The sequence below is a fragment of the Lissotriton vulgaris genome, chromosome 6 (genome assembly GCF_964263255.1).
Source record: "Lissotriton vulgaris chromosome 6, aLisVul1.2, whole genome shotgun sequence".
In the NCBI taxonomy this organism is placed as follows: domain Eukaryota; kingdom Metazoa; phylum Chordata; class Amphibia; order Caudata; family Salamandridae; genus Lissotriton; species Lissotriton vulgaris.
This window is the reverse complement of record NC_141694.1, coordinates 1,602,889,724-1,602,911,468: the sequence shown is the minus strand read 5'-3', so window position 1 is coordinate 1,602,911,468 and position 21,745 is coordinate 1,602,889,724. Positions and strand designations below refer to the sequence as shown.

The following is a 21,745-nucleotide window of genomic DNA, read 5'->3' as shown; positions in this document are numbered from 1 at the left end:
GGACATCTCTTCTGTCTGAATATTTCACAGTAAGAGGTTCATTACTATGCAAAGCAGTGCTCTGTCCCATTTCAAGTTTTTTTTAACACAATCCCCTTAGGTTAACCTTTATGGATAGAGCGTAATGTGCCACATGCCACAGTGCCCACTCTCAACAGTTATTTAAATAATTGCATACATGTGTAGACATTGCCCACATATAAATTGTGACCTTTGTGCAAAAATTATCTGGCAAGTTCCCACACCATTTTCTCACTGACTCCAAAAGTGGAAGGATAACTGGGATGGGGTGGGGGGGGGGGGGGGGGGGGAGGGGGGAGGGGGGAGGGGTCAATTAAAGAATCCCTACCAAGGTACTCCGAGAAATTATATGCATGTGCTCTCTTACTGGGAATGTATTGTCTGGGAAAACCAAACTGCCCTGGAACAAGACCAGAGACTCATCAAAATATATATCTTTCCCTGGATCATAGATCTCTGAGAAACGATCTACTAAATTGTCAATGACGGGCAAATCTTGATGACTGTCACAATCTCATGGCAATGCTGTATCTTTAACCACAAAATACGGCATCTGCTGCAGAATCAAGTACCAATTTTGACTCATACTTGCTGGAAATATAGCAGTTGCCATCAAGAGACTAGTAGACCAATATAAAGACAGTGATGGCTTACTTTTCAATCCCATTAGGAAAGTTAAACCCCAAAACTGCTTAATCTGATGGAGATTTTTTGTGGATCTACCGGGTAGCTCTGAAGTGGGTCTTAAGTGTGGCACTGATGCCCCGTAATGACTGTTCTGCCTACAGATTAGTCTGCTCAACAATATCGAACAAAAACCCATCATCAATAAATAGTTTGTATAAACTAATAGGCAAAAGTTCTCTGTAATGACTCTACTCACGAAAACCCCGCTAAAGGCAAGCAAAACAGTCTGCACCATGTTGGGGGCAACCCAGGGTTCAGCCCTTCCAATGGGAAACCTTCCAGCTTGCTCTTGCTGCACTACTGGCTTATCATGGTCCTCCTCTAAAAAAGGAACTTCATCAGCACAAATAGTGGGTTCAACATCGTAAGTTTCCTCGCAAATAGAAAATTAATAGCCAGATCCTTTGACTTGGTCCTCTGCCTCAGATGCAGTCAGTCTCAGAGCCATTTTCAGAGGCTGATTCAAAAAGCAAACCAACAACCTGCTAGGCATACAGCTTGCCGGCAGCCATTTTGCTTACTTATGAAACTAACATAAACAAGATAACAATAACCAACTCCGTGTGAAATTAGAACTAAACAAACTCAGCTGTATCAAGCAGTAAATATAAATATTGACATATAATCTGGAAAAAAACAATAACATTTATACAATTAGCTAGATACTCTAAAAAAAAATACCGCTCACTTGCCACCGGCAGCAAGACTGAGTATCAACTGCACCTACTCTGCACAGATGCAGCAAGCACCAAAGATATTTATCTAGGAAGGGACAAAAATACGGGCAAGATAACAGAATACAGATCTTGCACAAATCTAAACATGAATTTGAAACAAAAAAAAATTAAAAAGAAAATCAATAAGGGCAATGATACTCATTTTAAGTAAGCGTCACAAAAATATTTCCTTACCAAACACTCACAAATGTAGATGATGACAAGAAATGAAACAGATAACATTATAAAACACTATGAAGTCTACCCCTAGGGGAAGATTGGCATCACATACGTCGGATCAGCCCCCAAGAGGGGCACAGTGCAAAGGCAAGAAATTGGCACACCAGTTCACACACACCATCCAGCTGCCAGGAACACACGGCCAGCTAGAAGCCAGTCCACGCATTCCATCAGCCAAAGGCCAGCCACATGCTAATCCCCACACACACTACCATCCAAAGACCAGTACACACACACCACCAGCCAAATGCCAGTTCTCACTCACAAAAATGTATTCCCTGGTGTCTAGTCGACCAGTCAAAGAATAAGGAGTGACTCTTTCCAAAGGGGCTTTTCACCAACATTCATAAATATTGCATTCCCTGATGTCTAGTAATTTTAAGCCTGCTCCTTCCCTTGGGGGCAGTTCGGCCTACAAAAATGGCTAGTTTGCCCCTAGGGATGTTGGAAAATGGCCAAAACATGTGGGCTTCTTCCAGCAACAAGAAAAAATCCTTGGTGTCTAGTGGGTGCATTCCTGCTGCACGATCGCTGTCCCATACACGATCCTGTAGCAGGAATACAGTACAGAGCGACACCAGGGGAAAGGAAAAACTTTCCTTTCCCCCGGTGTCTCTCTGCCCTCCCCATACCTACAGGGACCCAAAACGTACCTGTCTTCTGGACGAACTGAAAGCAGATGGCTTCCAGCACGTCCTTGGTGGCTTTTGATGATGTCGGCTGTTAGTGTGTGCGTCAACGTACTCAGATTGCTGGGGCAAATATCATGGATGGCAGCAGAAGGGCTTCAACTACCATCCCTTGTGGGGGCATGAAGTGGGGGGGGGGTACTTCAGGGGCAGCACCAGCTCCTCCCCTGTGGAGGAGTGCTTGGATGTGCTGGACATGTCCTCAGCACCCGAGCGTCAGTGCTGAGGACGTGTCCTGCACTTCCTTAGCACCCAAGAAGTTAAGGGCTTTCTTTCTATTACATTACAAATGTTTTATGTGTGGTGCAAGAGTGAGTTCACTGAAAGCCTACTGAATGGCCTACGTAATTACAGTTTACTCATTCCTGAATAATTTGTAGCAGTGTCTCATTTTTCTGATAGCTTAATGCATAGATGTGTCAAAAAGTGAGTTATTTATTTGGGAAGTAGTACTTTTACCAACTTGATAAACAAATCCTGGTTAGACCTTAACCACGGTTCACTGAGCAGTGAACCGTGCTTAAACTGTGGTAGCTGTGGTAAAATCAACATTCAGTTCCACAGAGAAATGAGTATTAGGTTCGAGTTGTTGAAACCATTTTGAAGGTAGGACAATAACACAGTAAAACTCCCCAAAAAATTTAGAAAAACCGAGAAACATGCAATGGTCAATAAGACACCAACGGATAAGGGGAACCAGTGATTATACATTTAATTACAAAACGTGCATAGAAAAATTAAAGCATTTGCATTTGACTGGGATGTACATGTGAATGCGGCTACCCTTGATGGAGTGGGGGTCAAGTAAGCTGAACATGTCACCTGTCAAACGTTTTACCTTGGAACTTGGGCACTTTTTGAACCTCAAAGCCTTCGTGTTGGGCAAAATCCTAAGTTGAAACCGGTGAGCATCTCTCAAAATTATGTACGTCGTCAAGCTCCTTCTGAAGTAGTCCATGTCGGCACACAAAGGTCAGTGCGGGACAAACCTGGATTTGATAGTAGCTGAGATTCTCCATCTGGCTGATCTTTGCTCCCATAGCCTCTCCACTATTTAGATGCAGGGTGTCCATCCCTCTTTCAGGGTCAGAAGTTGCTTTCCATCCTGCTTGGTTTGAAGCCATAAAGTTTGGGATGGCTCAGGAAATTAATGCGATCAGTTCCTGCCAGGTCCACCTGGTATGCCTAAGCCAAAAGGATGAACTGTTAACGTTATACTTTGTTTTGCAAACTTTTCATCTCCCATTTCAAATGGGCAATCCATGCTAACTGACCACTAGTTGACAACAGCCCTGCAACCAGGGCCCAGAGACCAAGCAATTGTTTCCAGGAGGAGGGTTGTTAACAGCCAGCCAACGATGAGCAATTGACCCCTGGAGTTATGCCGAGACAAAAGCTAGTTTTAACCTAGGTTTGTCTCGGGCTGAGAAAAGTACGCTTAAACTTATGTTTCCACTAAAGTTATTACAAATCTTCCATAACCATTGATCTGAATTATTGAAACTTAGTGAAAAATAACATAATCAATGCTCTCGCATTTTCCCTGGGGAACTTAAAAAAATGTTATTTGGAGGTGTTCCTCTTCTTGGAAAATGCAATTGTAATCACACAGTGAAAACCGCTTTTGCACTAATCTTCAGTGTGAGGGTCAACTATTCCCAATTTGGAGCATTTCACTTTTTTTCTATACTAAGCAGCATCCAGCCCTGGGATCTTATAAGGTACACTTTGTGGATTGTTTAACTAATATATCAAATAGGTTTTCCTACCTGTCAAAGACGCTTTTCCGAGGCATGTATCTGCAGTGCTTTCTAAACTGCAGCCCAGCCATTACACAAGTCTCCAACCTAGATCTGCCCATTTTGGTCATGTTTGTGTGGGTGGTAGAAATGCCCTTGAGCCCATATATGACGTTTAACATCTGTGCCTCTAGTGCAATTTCTTCAGTAACGTACACTAGACTTACTGGTGAGTTGCATGTTAAATACAGCTATTTGCCCGAGCCTATTTTACAGGACCATTTTAGGGACGGATCACTCTTACTGTGGCATTAAATGTCGGTGTCCGAATACAGTCTTTATATCAGCAATAATATGGTCCAGATAAAGTAAAAAATCATAGTTGACCATGCACCAAAGGAGACATTGCAACAATTACCTTTGGATGACAAGTTTCCTAAGATTCTTTATTGCTATTAAGAACTCAGTCCACCTTCCTTCTTCTGTTGCCTACCACGCACTGTTGTATAAGGTGCGCTTGACTACCAAAACAATCTTGATCGAATCAGCCTTTTTTTTCTGAACCAACAGTTTCTGATGACTTAATGAGTCCTGTTGCAACAATGAATATCATATGCCGAGAATGTTTCCCTTACATATAAAGTTCGCCTTCACATTTTAAACTTCCACAGCGCGGTTCATCTTCATTTTATTAGATTGCAGTAAAGTGGCAGCACATTTTACCTATGGAAATGCATCAGAAAATCTAAATACAGCTCTGAATAATGTATCTTTTTGTATCTTTTATTTTTTTTAAAGTTACAATTATAAGACATGAATGACAATATACAGTATGGTCTAGGAAAGAGAACACACCTCGTTTAGTATGAGGCAGAATGTGTTCACATAAGTAAAAACAAACCTTTGCAATGCAATCTGTCTCGCCTTTGGGACCTTATATGTATTTAGCCATGCAGCACATTAGTCTGGGTGCTGAAAGATCTACTGTTCTTTAACAGGGAAGGAAAGTAAGCACCAAACTGCTTGACACGCCAGGTATGGGAACACATAGAGCGGTAAATGATATAGTCCAAAGCTCTGTTTTTAATATAAAATCAGGGCCTTCAGTGGTCATATCACTGAAAATACAATATTTGAAAAAAATATTATTGTCTACGGGTGCTGTGGAAGACAATTTCTGTGGACTGGAATCTAGAGAATGCTAACGTGATCCTGGTATTTAACTGTCCTCTGCTGGTCGTTTTCCATCAAGAAAGTTCTAAAGAGACAGTTGCCAGAAAAAGAAAAAAAAGAAAGTCTCTCAGTAGAAAGCAATTCTGGTATTTTACAGACCTCTGCTGGTCATTTTCTATCAAGACAGTTAAGTAGAGGAAGTTGAACGGAAAAAAAGTCCCTAAGCGGAAGCAGACAAGTCCTAGGGCTGATCTCCAGAGCCCACAAAGTACATACACATGTAAGTATATAATAAGTATATACTAAAGTATGTACAAGAGGTCTTGAATGCTCGACCAAATTACAAGATGGTTTGAGAATATATCACATGCACCGTATTAGCGTTTAGCACTCTGAGAATTAGCATAACACATAGTCTTATGAACACCCTTCTAGGGCGTACACTGGGAGATTTGTCCAAGCCGTCTGGCAGTCCTTAATGCAGGGCAAATAACTGATATATGTCTCCGCCAAAACTGTACAAAAAATATGCAAATGATCATTCAACTTGGATATCACATGCTAATGTGTGTCCAATTTTTAATTGATTCTGAGCATTGCAATGAAGATGGTGGAAGGGCAGATATCCAGTGTTGCAAAATGGCAGATTTTAGCAGTTGCAGATGGCGAGTCCAGTTATTTTTTTTCCACATGGTAAGTGATGCCCACTATGTGCTGGGTGTCATGCAATAGAACACGGTCTAGAGGCATTTGAAATTGTGAATCTCTCACACTTGTCACTAGATAGAAGACCAATCGGAGTGAAGTTTTGGGCAGTGCAGCAAAATGTGAATTATGTTCCTTGAGGGATGGTCACATCTCCAGCAGTTTGCAGTTAGTGCAAATTTTGCCCTGTAGAGCTTAAAAGGGGTCCAGTGCCACTACGCAATATTTTAAAGAACCTAAATTTTGACTTGGCCTCTCGCAAACTTCTGTCATGGTCCTGTGGAAGACCACATAAATTACCAATATTCCGGATAGTCTTAAGGTAAGATTGCCTTCTGTTGTAAAGTTGCGTCCAGGTAGGCTTAAAGTAAAGTTCCTCACTTGGCATTTTATGGAGACCTGAGACAAGTTTCCTGCATGTTCCACATTTCTGTAAATAATCCTGGGGAACCGATTTTCCAAACCCAAGGATGCACATACTTATTTTGTTAGTAAGGCTGGCTTTCAATTGAAAATGCTGCAGGAAGTCATTGTGTCTTAGGTGAAAGGCTGCACTCGTATCCAAAGAGATTTCAAGACTTCATTGGATATAACAGGAGCAATTGAGATGATGCCTTGTTGCATCCATCGCAGCTTATAAAGAACTTCCCCTGCAATTGTAAATCCCACAGTATGGGAACGAGGAGCTCATAAGTGCAAAAAAGTATCTTGGTGCAGTAGTCTAAGGCTAGTTTCCACATGGTGTAGGAGCTTACTGTTATGTGTTAGTTTTTGCCTCGCTGGTAGAATTCTGACTGTAAGCAAGTGAGTGCCCTTGGACCTCACCGTATATATGAGTTTCAAGAAGCATCCAGCCAGAGGTTTCCAGCTCTGACTGAGAATAAAAAGAAAGTTACGAGTGGTACTGAGCCATATGGTAAACTTCAAGATTTAAGTCGCGTAGACCTACAGAAGTCGTGTTTCCGTGAGGATTTAATGCAGCTGAGGAGTATTGCTTTGCCAAATATAGGTCTTGATTTGGCATTCAATACATCACAATTGTTTTATGAGAATAGGAATTGATAACCTGCTGAAGACATAGTTGTAATGAGTGTGACCACCTTTTATAAAGGCTGTAAACACCCCACAAAGATTATTGGAACTCGCTCCAACTCCAAATCCTTTTCCATCAGCTCCATTAGTACGGCCATACAGTTTCTGGTCATTATCTGTAAGTTAGTACTGATAAGGATAACCTAATATTTAATCTTGGATTGCACACAGTGGAAAGGGAGGCCATGTAGACCGAGGGATGTCATTTGTGGGGTCATGGGAAGTGCTTCGCTCTTAGCCCAGTCTGAATTGGTGTTTAGTGTCGCAGAGTATGATTTGCACCAAAGTTAATAAAGATTGATACTTTGGCACAGACTTTAGGCAGTGTGTGTCCTGTCCTCTGTCATTGGTGTAGGCAGTGTCTGGAGGGTATTAATGGGCTATATAAATGTCCCAAGTTAGTCAGTCAAACTATATATAGTTTTTTGGTAAGCTAAATTTATAGATGTGGATTTATCTCCTAATCTGTCCCTCTCTGGCGCGTCCTAAGATCCCGTGGCAGGGTGGATTTTATTAGTATGTCTTTTTCTGATTTTACTATTTCTACAAACTTCATACAAAAATAGAGAATATAAATAAATAGGAAGGCCATTCATGCCCCATATGGAAAATGGGATGAATGGACAGTGCACCAAATGCCCTTTATCCACACCCATGTTCACTTTATGCAGTATATTTGGGTGTAGTATAATGTGCCTAGATACAAAAATCTTTTGAATTTTCAGCCAGCGAAGCCAGCCAAGGTAAACACATGGCACACACAGCAAAATATGGTATACACTTCACGTAGGGCAGAAACATCTCGTAAGTATATCGCAGCAAACATGAAGAATGACCACAAGTACAGATTCATAGGTAATTAAGCAAGTTGACGCTGCCACTTTCCCCCATACCGGTCCATGTTTCTGGGTGGAACCGCAGGCTTCGAAAACCTCATGCTCCTGCTGTGCATAACAAGCTACACTCCTCCACTTCGACAGGGTAGGAGGCCCGGGGGACAGCCATCGAGCTGTGATGTCTTGTTTCACCACCACGAGGGCCGTGCCCAAGCACGCCCTTTTAGCCCCCAAAGCTCCAGCTCCCTCGAACACCCCAAGAAGAATCAACAGGGGGGAAACTCTGACAGCTCACAGGTCACCTTGGTCCAGTACTGAAGTACCACCACACAAAATCAAACCATGTGATAGGAATCTGCTGAGTCTATTCCGCATCGAGAGCATGTGGGGGTGGGTCGCAAGCCCGCCCGGTATACATGCATTGGAGAGATGTATACAAAGGAAAGACAGTAGGTTTGAACAAGCCTCAATCTGCAGGAGGTAGTAAGTTCATGAGGAGGCATCAGGGCGTCTTGCCAGTCTTCAACCTCTACAGGTCCCACACAGTTCTTCCAACGGGGAAACATTGAAGTTCTTCCAATGGGGAGAGGAGTTGGCCTAACGGCTAGGGCGGGTGACCTCGAATCTGGGGAACCGGGTTCGAGTCTCTGCAATGACGTAGAACATCCTGTGTTTCTGGGCAAATCACTTAATCTCCCCGTGCCTAACAAAAATTAATGTGTCCTTATGTAATGCTATTTACAACAAGGGGTGGTGAGGGACAGAGTCTCTGAATTAAACAGAATACTCTCACCCAGTCAAGAGATCAGGGCTAGATCCAACACCGTTTTTTAGCTCACTGCACCATCCCAGTTTCAGAACCTGGCTGTATGCAAATTAGTCTGTTCCTGTCCCAGTGCATGATGGGAACAGGGCAAACCAAACTACAAAAGCCAATTCTTACACTGGGAAGGAAACAAGCTACCGGGAACCGGTTTCTGGCATTTCAGCCTCTTCGGCCCGGCTTGCTTGAATCCTGATGGTGCAATGAGCAAGGGACTCACATCTGAGTATACCCTTCCACGCTTAGGGTGGACAAAAATATTTACAACAAGGGGTGGTGAGGGACAGAGTCTCTGAATTAAACAGAATACTCTCACCCAGTCAAGAGATCAGGGCTAGATCCAACACCGTTTTTTAGCTCACTGCACCATCCCAGTTTCAGAACCTGGCTGTATGCAAATTAGTCTGTTCCTGTCCCAGTGCATGATGGGAACAGGGCAAACCAAACTACAAAAGCCAATTCTTACACTGGGAAGGAAACAAGCTACCGGGGACCGGTTTCTGGCATTTCAGCCTCTTCGGCCCGGCTTGCTTGAATCCTGATGGTGCAATGAGCAAGGGACTCACATCTGAGTATACCCTTCCACGCTTAGGGTGGACAAAAATATTTACAACAAGGGGTGGTGAGGGACAGAGTCTCTGAATTAAACAGAATACTCTCACCCAGTCAAGAGATCAGGGCTAGATCCAACACCGTTTTTTAGCTCACTGCACCATCCCAGTTTCAGAACCTGGCTGTATGCAAATTAGTCTGTTCCTGTCCCAGTGCATGATGGGAACAGGGCAAACCAAACTACAAAAGCCAATTCTTACACTGGGAAGGAAACAAGCTACCGGGGACCGGTTTCTGGCATTTCAGCCTCTTCGGCCCGGCTTGCTTGAATCCTGATGGTGCAATGAGCAAGGGACTCACATCTGAGTATACCTTTCTCACTGCAGCATCAGGATTCAAGCAAGCCGGGCCGAAGAAGGCTGAAATGCCAGAAACCGGTCCCCGGTAGCTTGTCTCCTTTCTGGTGAAGAATTGGCTAGGTAGTTTAGTCTGCCCTGTTCCCATGATGCACTGGGCCAGGGACAGACTGATTTGCATATAGCCAGGTTCTGAGCTGGGATGGTGCAGTGAGATAAATAACGGTGATGGATCAAGCCCTGATCTTTGGACTGGGTAAGAGTGGTCTGCTTAATTCAGACACTCTGTTCATCGCCACCCCTTTTCTGAATCGTTTTTGGCCACTATAGGTGTGGCAGGGTATACTCAGACATGAGTCCCTTTCTCACTGCACCATCAGGATTCAAGCAAGCCGGGCCGAAGAAGGCTGAAATGCCAGAAACCGGTCCCCGGTAGCTTGTCTCCTTTCTGGTGAAGAATTGGCTTGGTAGTTTAGTCTGCCCTGTTCCCATGATGCACTGGGCCAGGGACAGACTGATTTGCATATAGCCAGGTTCTGAGCTGGGATGGTGCAGTGAGATAAATAACGGTGATGGATCAAGCCCTGATCTTTGGACTGGGTAAGAGTGGTCTGCTTAATTCAGACACTCTGTTCATCACCACCCCTTTTCTGAATCCTTATGTAATGCAACTGGTGCTTTGTAAAGCCCTCTGATACCGGGTCAAGTTCGCCCTATATAAAACTCTGTAAAAAAAAAAAAAAAATACACACAAACAAAAAAAAGGGCTCTGAGGTTGTCAAGTGAACCAGGAAAGTTTATAGTAACCGTGCAGTACATCTGAGAGATTCCGCTGTGGTCTAGACTTCCCATGAGCAATGTTGCCTCAGGAGGACTGAATTATGGGAGTGCATCAGTAGGCAGGGAGTGGGCCTGGAGAGCGTGTCTGGGTTGGAGGGATTTGTAAAATTGGATATGTGCATGGCTTTAGGTAGTGTGCCTAGATTTAGTGGGTTTTTTTTATGCTGATTTGAAAAAATATAAAAAAAATATTTGTAAACATTTTTTTTCATTTGAGTTTACATTCTTATTATTACTGCTTCTGTGATCCTGGAACGTCTAGATCTCATGGAATCAAATCAATGTTATGCCATTTTGTCATTTACCATTCTTTGTCATTCATTTTAATGTTGCTGGTATGGCATTTTTGCACTCTCTGCTGAATGTTTGGGACGTGATATGGTTTGTTCTGTGAGCACTTATCTAGATTGTAGGTTTTGCTTTTGGTCTACCCTATATTAAGAACTGAATTATGAATTTCGAGTTAATTCTCATTGTGTATACACTACAAATTGAAGAAACCGCATGAACTATATTTATCTCTCAATTGTGCAGACTAAATCTGGTGGAAGCATTTGTTGAAGATGCTGAGCTAAGACAATCTCTTCAAGAAGATCTTCTGCGTCGCTTTCCAGATCTCAATCGTCTGGCAAAGAAGTTTCAGAAGAAAACAGCAAATCTTCAAGATTGTTACAGAATATACCAAGCAATTGAGTATATACCTAGTGTTGTGATGGCACTCGAAAAATATCAAGGTTTGATTTTTTTTTTCTTCTTTTCTTTACCCCACCCTTTCCTTGAATTTGATTTTTCTCCGAGTAGGTCGTTGGCAACACGAATCAAGATACAGAACTAAGATTATGAATATTCAGAATCTTTGTATAAATTATTTGATAGTTAACGACTTTTGAAGTACTGTGTCACCCAGAATGTTACAATTCTACAGATAACCTGCAGGTTTGAAAGGTAGTGGATTATGTGTACACTTTCTCATAGTTAAGGTTATGCTCAGATTGTTTGTGAACCGGACCACCATGAGTTTAGTTTGACTGAGAAGCTCCATGGTAGCTCAAAAAGTGAAATACTTAAGGAAATCTTGTAAACTTCGAAAAGTACATTTTCCTGAAAAAAATAATTTGGGCCTTTTGTACATTAAAAAAAAATATGGCTTACCAATGAGTGTTACGGTAAAGAAAGTTTTTTATTTTAACCATGCTGAAAATACATCTGGTGGTATTATTAGTAATATAAATAAAAATTAATTTTGATTTCTGTTTTATATACTTTGAGGTGCCCATCTACTTGTCAATACTCAGCATTTGATTGGTCGGTGATCACCGCAACGCTATTAATCATACAGTTACCATGTCATCCGTTCTGGGAGCTCATGGTTGCAGGTTTGAGGTGTCGTCCTAAATATTTCCACATATATTGCACCATTTGCCAAGAGGGTGTAGAAAAATCTTGAAAGTCGGGTGCCAATTCCGTGAAAATATTGGCACTTAAAGCTTAATTTTAAGCAAGCTTCAGCAATAGAATACTCAAAGATAAACTTCATGCATTTGGGTAGGACCTTCACCAATTGAATCAATTTAACAGGTAAGTGTTAAGTGTATGTAGTAGATGTTTGTGAGTGTTATGAATAACTGTGTCATTCTGAAATTTGGTGAAACACTTTAGCTGTTTTGGTAGTTTGAACTTATCAGTTATCAACCACTTAGCTCAACTGCTTAAAGTAAGAAATGATTATATACACCTCAATTGGTGGCTAACGTTGCACCTCTATAATTGAGTCTATCTCTTAGCAAGCCCTAGCCAGGTAGCTACTTCGTGCTGATTGATTAATTATTGTTGAAGACAGGTTGTGCATTAGAATACCCACAATGTGAAGCATCTGCTCTACTTGGTCCACACACTCTAACCGTAAACCTAGCCACAAGACTACTCTACTTTCCAACATTCCATGGCCTTATAAATTCAGGTGAGCATAGAAGAGAAAGCCGTACACAGATGGCAGAATATGGCAATATGCCTGGCAGCAAAAGGAGCATCACAAAATGAGTAATAGAGTTGCACTGTGTGATCAAAGTTTCTACTGATGACTGTTTGGTTGAAGGAACTAGCATGCTGTCCTCTTTCTGGTAAATATATACATTTTTTTAAAAAGAAATTGTTTAATGTACAGCCTCTAACAAATTGATAAGAATTCCAAGAATTACAGTGAATAAGTACTAAATTGTTCCAGTGTACATACTAGCATAGCTTCCCCATTTCACAGTATCCAATTCATTTCAAAGATAGCTCGTTGTCTTGAGACAACTTCCTCTAAAGTGCCCTCGCATATTTGATATTTAAAAATTAAAGCATTCATATGTATACAGAAGAAAATCAATAAATATTGGTACAAAAAAGAAACCTCATCCGTACATTCCTATAACAAGCTCATCTTTCCACTGCCAAAATACTTCACATAATTCAAAACTCATTATAACATTAGATTCCCTTCCTCATACAGTTAAGTTAATTTAGGGAAAAATCATTCTAATGTGGCAGTGCATACAAAAGTGACTCAAATACTGTAGTCCTAAATCAACTTGGGAGTTGCTTTATATAAGCCCACTTGCCTTATATCTTTCTATAAATTGGTATTCCAGTTAAATGAGCGTGGTACCAATGTTCTCTTTCACCAGTTTTCTTTATCTTTTTCAGCCACTGTACATAGATGAGGCTTACAATACATTTCCAGTATATACATTAAATATGAACCCTAATTACCTCAAGACGTATTGCTGGTAGGCTGAGCAAAGCTGTAAGTTTGGTTGGTTTGACAATTCCTCTAACTCTGTCAGTAATGGCCAAAAAGATATCTTCCCAAAGTTTGGACACTGCTTTGTAAGAGCAAAGCACGTGTTCCTAATCTCCATCTTTATCACATCTAGGGCGTTTTTTTACTGACTGGGTGTAGATTTTTTGCAGTCTTCCAAGTGTAAAGTACAGCAAACACCCAAGAGATCAGACTAGAGTAGTAAAGACTAGGAAATCCTACAAAGAAGTAATCAGAAAATGGAAAATTGAATTAAAGGAGGTTCCCTGGGAAGACCCAAGGACTGCGTGCATGCTAAAGGACCATCATGCCTTTTGGCAGGTTATCAATTCTCCAAATTTGCTTTGGGAGTAAGTGCCTAAAGTTCAGACCATTGTACCAGTCAAGGATTGGGTGGACCATTTTCATTAAATATCAATCAATCAATCCCTGCTCGATGCTTTTAACAGAATCTTGGAAAACCTGGGTCTTAAAAGACTAATTATACTACATCCTTTGTAATAAAATGCGGCCCAAAAATAGCCAAAACCAGAAAAGTTTTGCTTGGAAAAGAAGACTTTAGGATAATATCACCCCCTCCCCCTCCCATTTTATGTATCCAGCAGTGCCATATGATGTAGATTTTAATTGGAACTTTTTCCTGATTGTTCGAGCTTAATAATTTCAAAGAGCAATTGCTGTTTTTTTTTTATTTTCAAAAAGATTGGGTCATAAGCCAGCTAAAGAATTACTTTGTATTTTTAAAACAAAAGGCTTTATATTCATTGCAGTTCTATACAAGTAATAGAAAACAAGTTCACAAAGTGATTGCTGGCAGTGTTCAATCTACCTCTGTGTCCTTCTGTCACAAAGAAACAATACGCCCGTTGTTACTCAGGTTTTGAATCTCAAAAAGCATAGAGGCCCACTTTTGCAGAACAATATTGACAGCTTGTATGAATCTGGATAACTGTCTAGATAGCCCATGCCTCAGATTTATTAAAGCAAGCTTCGGTAAGAAGGGTACTCCGGAATACTTTTCTAATTCAGACACGCTTACTGATATCTCATCTGGCAGAATTAAGGAGCATTTTTTCCAACATGCTCAGTCGACCCGAATGGGGATCAGACTCCCGGGGTTGGGAGAGTTCCTCGACAACCCCAAGCTCGGCTTGCACTTAATCTGCAGACAATCTCAAATGAGAGGCAACAAATTCTTGCTGCCCAGATTTCGTCTCAAAACAATACATTTCCTGGCAGCTTTTCCAACCCAGGCATTTGGTTTCCCTCACTCCCTCCGTGTCCGTGTGATGGCACCGCACACCAATGCACGAAGTAATCCTATTCTGCACACTTTATACTCTGCAGGGAATGCAATTTTTCCGCCCATCACTGCTAGCGTTGGAGACTAGGTCCCACATGTTGGCCCTGGCCTAGTTACTCTCTCTGGGAAGCATACATATCATACATGCTGTACTGAATTATATCTTAAGTGAATTGAGGATTTGAAGTAAATACTAGATCATTACCCCATCATTGCTGCTTATATTTGTGTGAATTTAAAATGTTCTTGAAAGATGTATTTATTGTGTATTAAAATGTATTTGATTTCATACTAACTTTCATGGATCAATAGCCAGATAAAGTGGTAAACAGCCATTATTACGGAGTTTTTTACTTCTCAATACCATTACAACGCATGCATTACCACGCATGCGTTGTACATCGCGAAGTAAATTACTACGCATTTTTTTAGGTCGCATGGTCATTTACCACGCATGCCGTTACAACGAATATCGTTGTAATGGTATGTATAGTAAATGACCATGCCTTTAAAAAAAAAAAAAGAAATTAGACGATCCACGTCGTTGTAAGGGAACGGAGGCTGTTCCGTTTCCTCAGAACGACGTGCACCGGCCCTCATAGACTATGTGAAGCAGCCAGGCAGGAACAACGAGGACAGAGGAACCGCAAGGAGAGAGAGGTAAGGGGTTGGGCATGGGGTGGGGGTTACCTTTTTAAGGTTTTAGGTGGGTTTGGGGCTTGTGTAGTGTAGGGGGTCGTGCTGGGGGTAGTGTTTTAGGTTTTAGTGTAGTGGAGTTTGTGTTGGGGTCGTGCTGAGTGTAGTCTTTTGGGTAGTGTAGTGATGTTTGTGTAGTGTAGGGTGTCAAGCTGGGGTTAGGGTTTTAGGGTAGTGTAGTGGTGTATGTGTAGTGTACGGGGTCGTGCTGGGGGTAGTGTTTTAGGGTAGTGTAGTGTAGTAATGTAATGTAATGTAATGATGTCTTGTAAAGCGCATGAATCACCCCACATGGGGTATCTCCGCGCTGTAGACAGCTGGGGAACCCGTCCTGGCTTTCCCTGTGAGATGGTCCCTACTGGGTATCTCCAGGATGAAACCAGGCATCCCGGGCGTATGTGGGGGGCCGTTGTGGAGATGAGGCAAGCTAATGCCCAGAGTTGCCGAGTGTGATCCCTGGTTAGAGTAGGCACCGAGGCGAGAATTATCGAGTCCGCTGACCCTGGTCCACGACCCTACCGCGTCGGGAATTGAACCCTGGTCCCGGGCCGTCCTCTGCTTCCGGGTCTGCCACCTCTAACCAGTGAGCCACACCACTCCACAAGTTTGAGTAGTGTAGGGGGTCGTGCTGGGGGTTTTAGGGTTTAGGGTAGTGTGGTGTATGTGTAGAGTAGGGGGTCGTGCTGGGGGTAGTGTTTTAGGGGTTAGGGCAGTGTAGGGGTGTTTGTAGTGTAGGGGGTCATTGTTCTACGGGTAGTGTTTTAGGGTAGTGTAGTGGTGTTTGTGTAGTGTACGGGTCGTGCTGGGGGTAGTGTTTTAGGGGTTAGGGCAGTGTAGGGGTGTTTGTAGTGTAGGGGGTCGTTGTTCTACGGGTAGTGTTTTAGGGTAGTGTAGTGGTGTTTGTGTAGTGTAGGGGGTCGTGCTGGGGGTTGTGTTTTAGGGTTTAGGGTAGTGTAGTGGTGTATGTGTAGTGTAGGGGGTCATGCTGGGTAGTGTAAATGTAGTGAGAGGACTGTCGCTTACCTTAGAAACCTTTACCACACATATTTTTGCGTTGTAATGGCATGCGTGGTAAAGGCATAGCCGTTGTAAAAGTTTGCTTTGTAATGGTATCTCATTATAATTGACAACATGTACTAATACCTGCGTTGTAATGGTACGCGTTGTATTGGTACGTATAGTAATGAGTGCTATTCGAATAAAGTATTTTGATTTATGATGATGATATACAACAACAACTAAATAAAAATTAATTATGTAGAAATGTACTCCTCTCAAAAGTGAGTACCTATAGTCAAAATATCTCTGCCAGCCACTTCTTTCTCGAAACATACCAGTACTCTTCCCCCATTTAGCACAAGTATCCTTGCAGAGTAATTATACATATGTAATTACGTATACTAAAAGTGGAGAGAACAGTTGGCATTTTCTTTTGAAACAAAAAGATTTGTTTTTGTAATTATCTAGTTTTAAATCGAAGCAAAGCATTAGTCACTTTAATGCAATGAAATACTTTAGTATCGGATATGCCTTGGCAAGATACATTAAGATAATACAAAAATAACATTTGTTGCTTAGTGTCAGAATGTGCTATGCTCATTGGATTTTTTCAATATATTGAGCACTGTATAAATGTAGCATTCAAGATCAATTTCTGTTACCATGGTGTGGTTGTGTTGTGGTTACCAACGCCTTTAGGACCAGTAGGTTTCGTTTGTCAAACTTTCAGCTCAACCCTATGTAACTAGGTCTCTGAGGACCAAGACTGACACAAAGGAATAAGCGAAAAGCATTTAAACTGCACCAAAACAATTAATGAAGTCGACAATATGCGCAAGTATTTCAACACCAATTCATAAAAGTAGAATATATTTTCATTTATTTTTAGACACCACGGCAAAACAAATCTGCCAGAAGGTTCAGGAGATATAGAATTTACACGGCAAAACAAATCTGCCAGAAGGTTCAGGAGATATAGAATTTACAAAGTGTAGGTAATGAAAGTGTTTCATTCAAGCATTAGCAAATTCAACAAATTTGACACTTACAAAGCTTTTCACCAAAACGTTGTGCAAGATGTAATGCAGTCACTTGGAGTCTCTTTAGGCGACCAACTCCAGTAGGGAGCTATTCAGGGAGACCAACAAGGACCTCTGTGACAGTTACCACAGCAGGCAAAGCAGTCTTTAGTAAGTTCTAGGCCCTTTTGTTTGTTGTAGTGGTTTCCGAAGGAAGTGGTCCTAATACAAGGGATGAAGGATGCTGTGGATGTGATGTAGTTGATGGGGGTCTTCCTGGAGCTACTCCATGGTCCACGAAGGGGGTGAGGTAGTCCTGGTCACTGGGTTGGTGACCCTCAACATCCACTTGGTTCTGGTAGACGTCCCATTCATGCAATCGCAACTAAATCCTTCACTGGGTGATAACTCGGCTTCTGGTTGACCAAGCTGCACTTCGATGATTCTTCAGCGGACTTTGGTGCAACTTTAAGCGTCGTGCCCTGATCCCTGGTGCTGCACAGCGACGGTTGGTGGCGGTCGGAAGATTCCGGCTACCAACTTGCTCTGGCAGACTTACCAGCTGTTGTGGCCCTGTGCTGTGTGAGTAGGAGGTCAGCCAGCTGACCCTTGGAGTCTCTTTGCTTTGGCTGGGCTCTGCAGACGACTTCTCCTCAAGCAGTACCGAGCTGGCACAGACCCTTCGTCTTTGCTAGGCACCAAGTTCAGCAGGTGCTATCCATACCATTGCAGCCCCTCTTTGCCATGTCCATGGTGCAGTAGGGCAGTCCTCCTTTGCTCTTCCTCCTAGTCCAGTCGAGATTGGAGTTTTGGGTCCCAGCAGAGCCCTTTTTATGCTGAGAAAATGAAATGCCCACAGGGTAGGATGCAGTTTGTAGCCAATACTTTACCAGGTTCCCTCTCTTCCGATTCCCACTTCCAATTCCCACTTCCAAGATGCACCATTCGGCTCACTCCCAAGGTGGTAGAACCCCTCTCATGGTGTCTAGCGCTCCCGAGCCCAACCCAGAAGAGTTACTAACCAGGGAGCTGCACACCCCTGGAAAACCGGTTGACAACAGGTTCCCTCTCTCTTCCAGGGGCCTGCTAGTTTGCCCAAACAATGGTGCTTCCCCTTTCCCAAGTGTTGCTCGTTTGTTTTCCAAAGGTGGCTTCAGCTTTGAAGCTCGCCTTTTGGTCCAGCACCCGTGTGACTTCCTGCAGAGTAGTTTGCTTGTATCCCTAGGAGGACAGATTGCTGTTTCAGGGTTAAGCTTCTTGTGTAACTGTTAAGGGCACAGGAGATTGAAGGCAACAATGTGGTAACTGTGTAAAAGATGGTTGTGTGATGGAATACGGCATGCCAAAGCAATGCATGCATTTATTACGTTGTCATTACAACGCATGGGTCTTTAGTATGCATGCCTATACAATGAAAACTTTTACCACACACATCTATACCAGTCCTGCCTGTACAACAAAATGTTTGTGGTAAAATCATGCTTTGTAAAGACATATGTGTTGTAATATTTTAATGGTAAGTATAATCCTTCTATGTATATCAGCACAAAGAAATTCTGGGCTTTGAGAGGGTTACAGTGTGGCGGTCTGAGTGTATACAAATAATGAAAGCTGAACAGTGAAGACAGACTTATAGTGTAATATATCCCCCTGTCTGTCCCTGAAGGTAGCTGCCATTTTAGACCATGTCCTAATACATGAAGTAGTAACTCATAATGCGCATGAAATTGAATGACACCAGTACCTCACCAGTACTTCAGATCATCACGTTCAATTTGAATTAAAATCCAATAAATTCAAATACAGGGAAATGTATATTGTCTTAAAAGCAGTCCGAATAGTCTTGAGATACTGAGTATTGCCAATCATACTCATACGACGTCAAACATGTAACAGAAAACAGAAGGCCTGTGAATGCGTGAAACCAACAATTGCACCGAAACAACCATCAGTATATATGTCGGCTGTGGTAGAAATGGGTCGTCTACTCGTCTGGCTAACAATATCATGGTAACTGGGGGGCCTTGCTGATCATGTTTGCGGAGCAAAAGAATCACTCACTGTGTTTTGGTAAGTTTAAAAGATTTATGTATGATCTGGCGAGTTCAATAGCAAATGCTAACGCTGTGCTCCTAGGCCATTTCCCTCCCCTCTTCCTGAACCAGTACAGATTGGGGGTCCAGATCTTAGCGCACGTCACGCATTCAACTTGCCTGCAACTGCGTTGTGAGGAAATACCCCCCACCTGTTCAGTTTAACCTCTTCGCTGCAGGGGTAATTACCCCACGGTGCGTGGGAGGGGGGGGGGGGGTGAGCACGGTGCTCGTCACAACTCCGCCCACTGATTAATTTTCCCGCACAGGCGGTGAATTAATTGCGCGTGGGCTGAGTGCAGCTGTCATGACGAGCCCAGCTCCTCATGAGCACAGCTCCACTGTGAAGGAGTTAAGGGACCAGAGAATGTCTGCAAAGGCACTGTCGCCAGATGACTTTTAAAAAAACTTGTACTGTTGAAACTGTGGTTGTATCTGCTGCAGCTTTCGAAATAAATAGCATTCAAGCATGCACAGAAATGCAAAACCCTTGATTGTGCGGCAAAAGTATTTATTGCACAGGGGCAAACCAGTCTTGACAGTAGTTAGTTGCATTGCACAGGAATAGGAATAGGATCCACTTCTATAAAACACGAGCAGGCAAACACAGAAATAGAAATGACAAACAACTGAGCCTCAAAAAAGCATATGCCTTTACCATTCATACCTTTACAAGAAATATGTTGTAACGGCATGCATGAAAAAGGCATATTGACTGTAAACTCCTGTGCGGTAAACGCTTGCGTCGTAAAAAGTTGTTAGTGGTAAAGCCTTCGTTGTATAGGCATGCTTTATTCAGCTTAAGTTATAAAGGCTGTTTCCCGTAAAAGTTGCACATTGTTTCTTGTTACAATAATTTTGACTTGAGAATAAAGATGAGCTTAATGTGACAAGTTGTTTAATACCTTTCAGTATCAACTTTGGTCTCCCCGTTCAGGAGTTAGCCCATCTTATGATCAGAGTGTAACTCTGTACTCACCAATGGGGCGGCCAAGTCCTTTCACAGTAAAAACGTCAGTTTCACATATTTACTATCATATTAACTGACATAAAAAGCACATGTATTGCTCATGAAATATATTGCACCCTATCTTAGTGCTCCGTAGGCCTGCCATATGGGTAACTTACATATATTGTAGAGAAAGGTTAAGCTTTGCCAGGTGCTTTAAATGAATAAATCGGGCAAGCAATTTAAAACTGCAATGACGGGAGACTCATTTTACCTGTGCAGCACAACCAGTGCTGCAGTTCCTGGGGTGACTCTCTAACTTTCCCTGGGTACCTTGGATACCATATACCAGGAACTTGCAGTTAGGTTACCATATGCCAATTGGGTATAGCCAATGTAACTTACATTTTGGGGTCAGGGCACTGGCACTGAGGTCTGCTTAGCAGACCCCATTGCACTCTCAGTTGAAAAACCAACCGCATCAATCATAAAACCTAGGGGGGGAGGGGGGGTCATACAAAAAGAGGCATTTCGTTACACGTGCAACATTTGATTTTATGATGATTTGAATTAGGTTTTGAGAAATTGGTATATTGCGGTGGGGTGAAGTCACAACTTCAGGCTGACCGCGATGAAGCACATGCCGAATACAGGTGCCAGGTTAGTCTCACTGAAAGAGTTACCTTGTCACAGTCCTGTGAAGAGAGGCCAATTCGCAGTGCAGGAGGCTTCGTGGAGCAGGGAGAGCATTAGGATTGTAGTCTCTGTTGACCGAGGAGCAGGCCGGTTGTCACGGACGGTCGTCGCTGTAGCACGAAGATCCCATTGGGCTTTGCAGATGGTTTTTGCTGGAGCTTCATCAATGGTATATAACCATGTAGAGAGGGTTTGGAGGAAAAGAACAGCCCATCAAGGGTAGAGAGGTCCTCTGAAGTAAGGGCGTAGGGAAACAGCCTCCGAGTGAGAGTTACCAGACACAAAATGATCCCGTCTGGAGAGGATACCGTCTCCTTGAAGGATAGTGTAGGACCTAAGATAAGCCTTGGTAGTCACCGCAGGCTTTCGGTGCTTAAGTGGGAAGTGCAGATCTTGCATTGCTGGTGGTCGTTGTAGCGCGAAGTCCGGTTCATGGGAGCTTTGCGTTGGTGACGAACCAAGTACTAAGGCTCTGGTTAGTACATTTTGCCAGGTCGAGATGGCAGGTTTAAGCTGCACACAGGCTGCAAATGGCAGGCCAGTGACAAGTTGGCAAGAGCTGCTTGAATGGTTGTCGCAATGAGTTCATGCCTGCCCACTAGTACGTGGCATTTAATATTTAGGCCCTGGGTACTTCCAGTACCATTTTACTAGGCAATATAAGTAAATATAATTGGGTGTAAGCCAATTTGACCATATTTAAAGGAGTGAGCACAAT

General features: G+C 42.6%; 1 protein-coding gene across 1 annotated transcript in view; it reads left to right on the top strand.

The window, feature by feature from the left end:
• MSH2 (mutS homolog 2) overlaps nt 1-21,745 on the top strand; it is a 755,480-nt gene that overhangs the window by 264,026 nt on the left and 469,709 nt on the right. Inside the window, exon 7 of the mRNA XM_086927770.1 lies at nt 11,004-11,203. Within this exon, the coding sequence (XP_086783896.1) occupies nt 11,004-11,203 (200 nt within the window). The remainder of the gene's footprint in view (nt 1-11,003; nt 11,204-21,745) is intronic.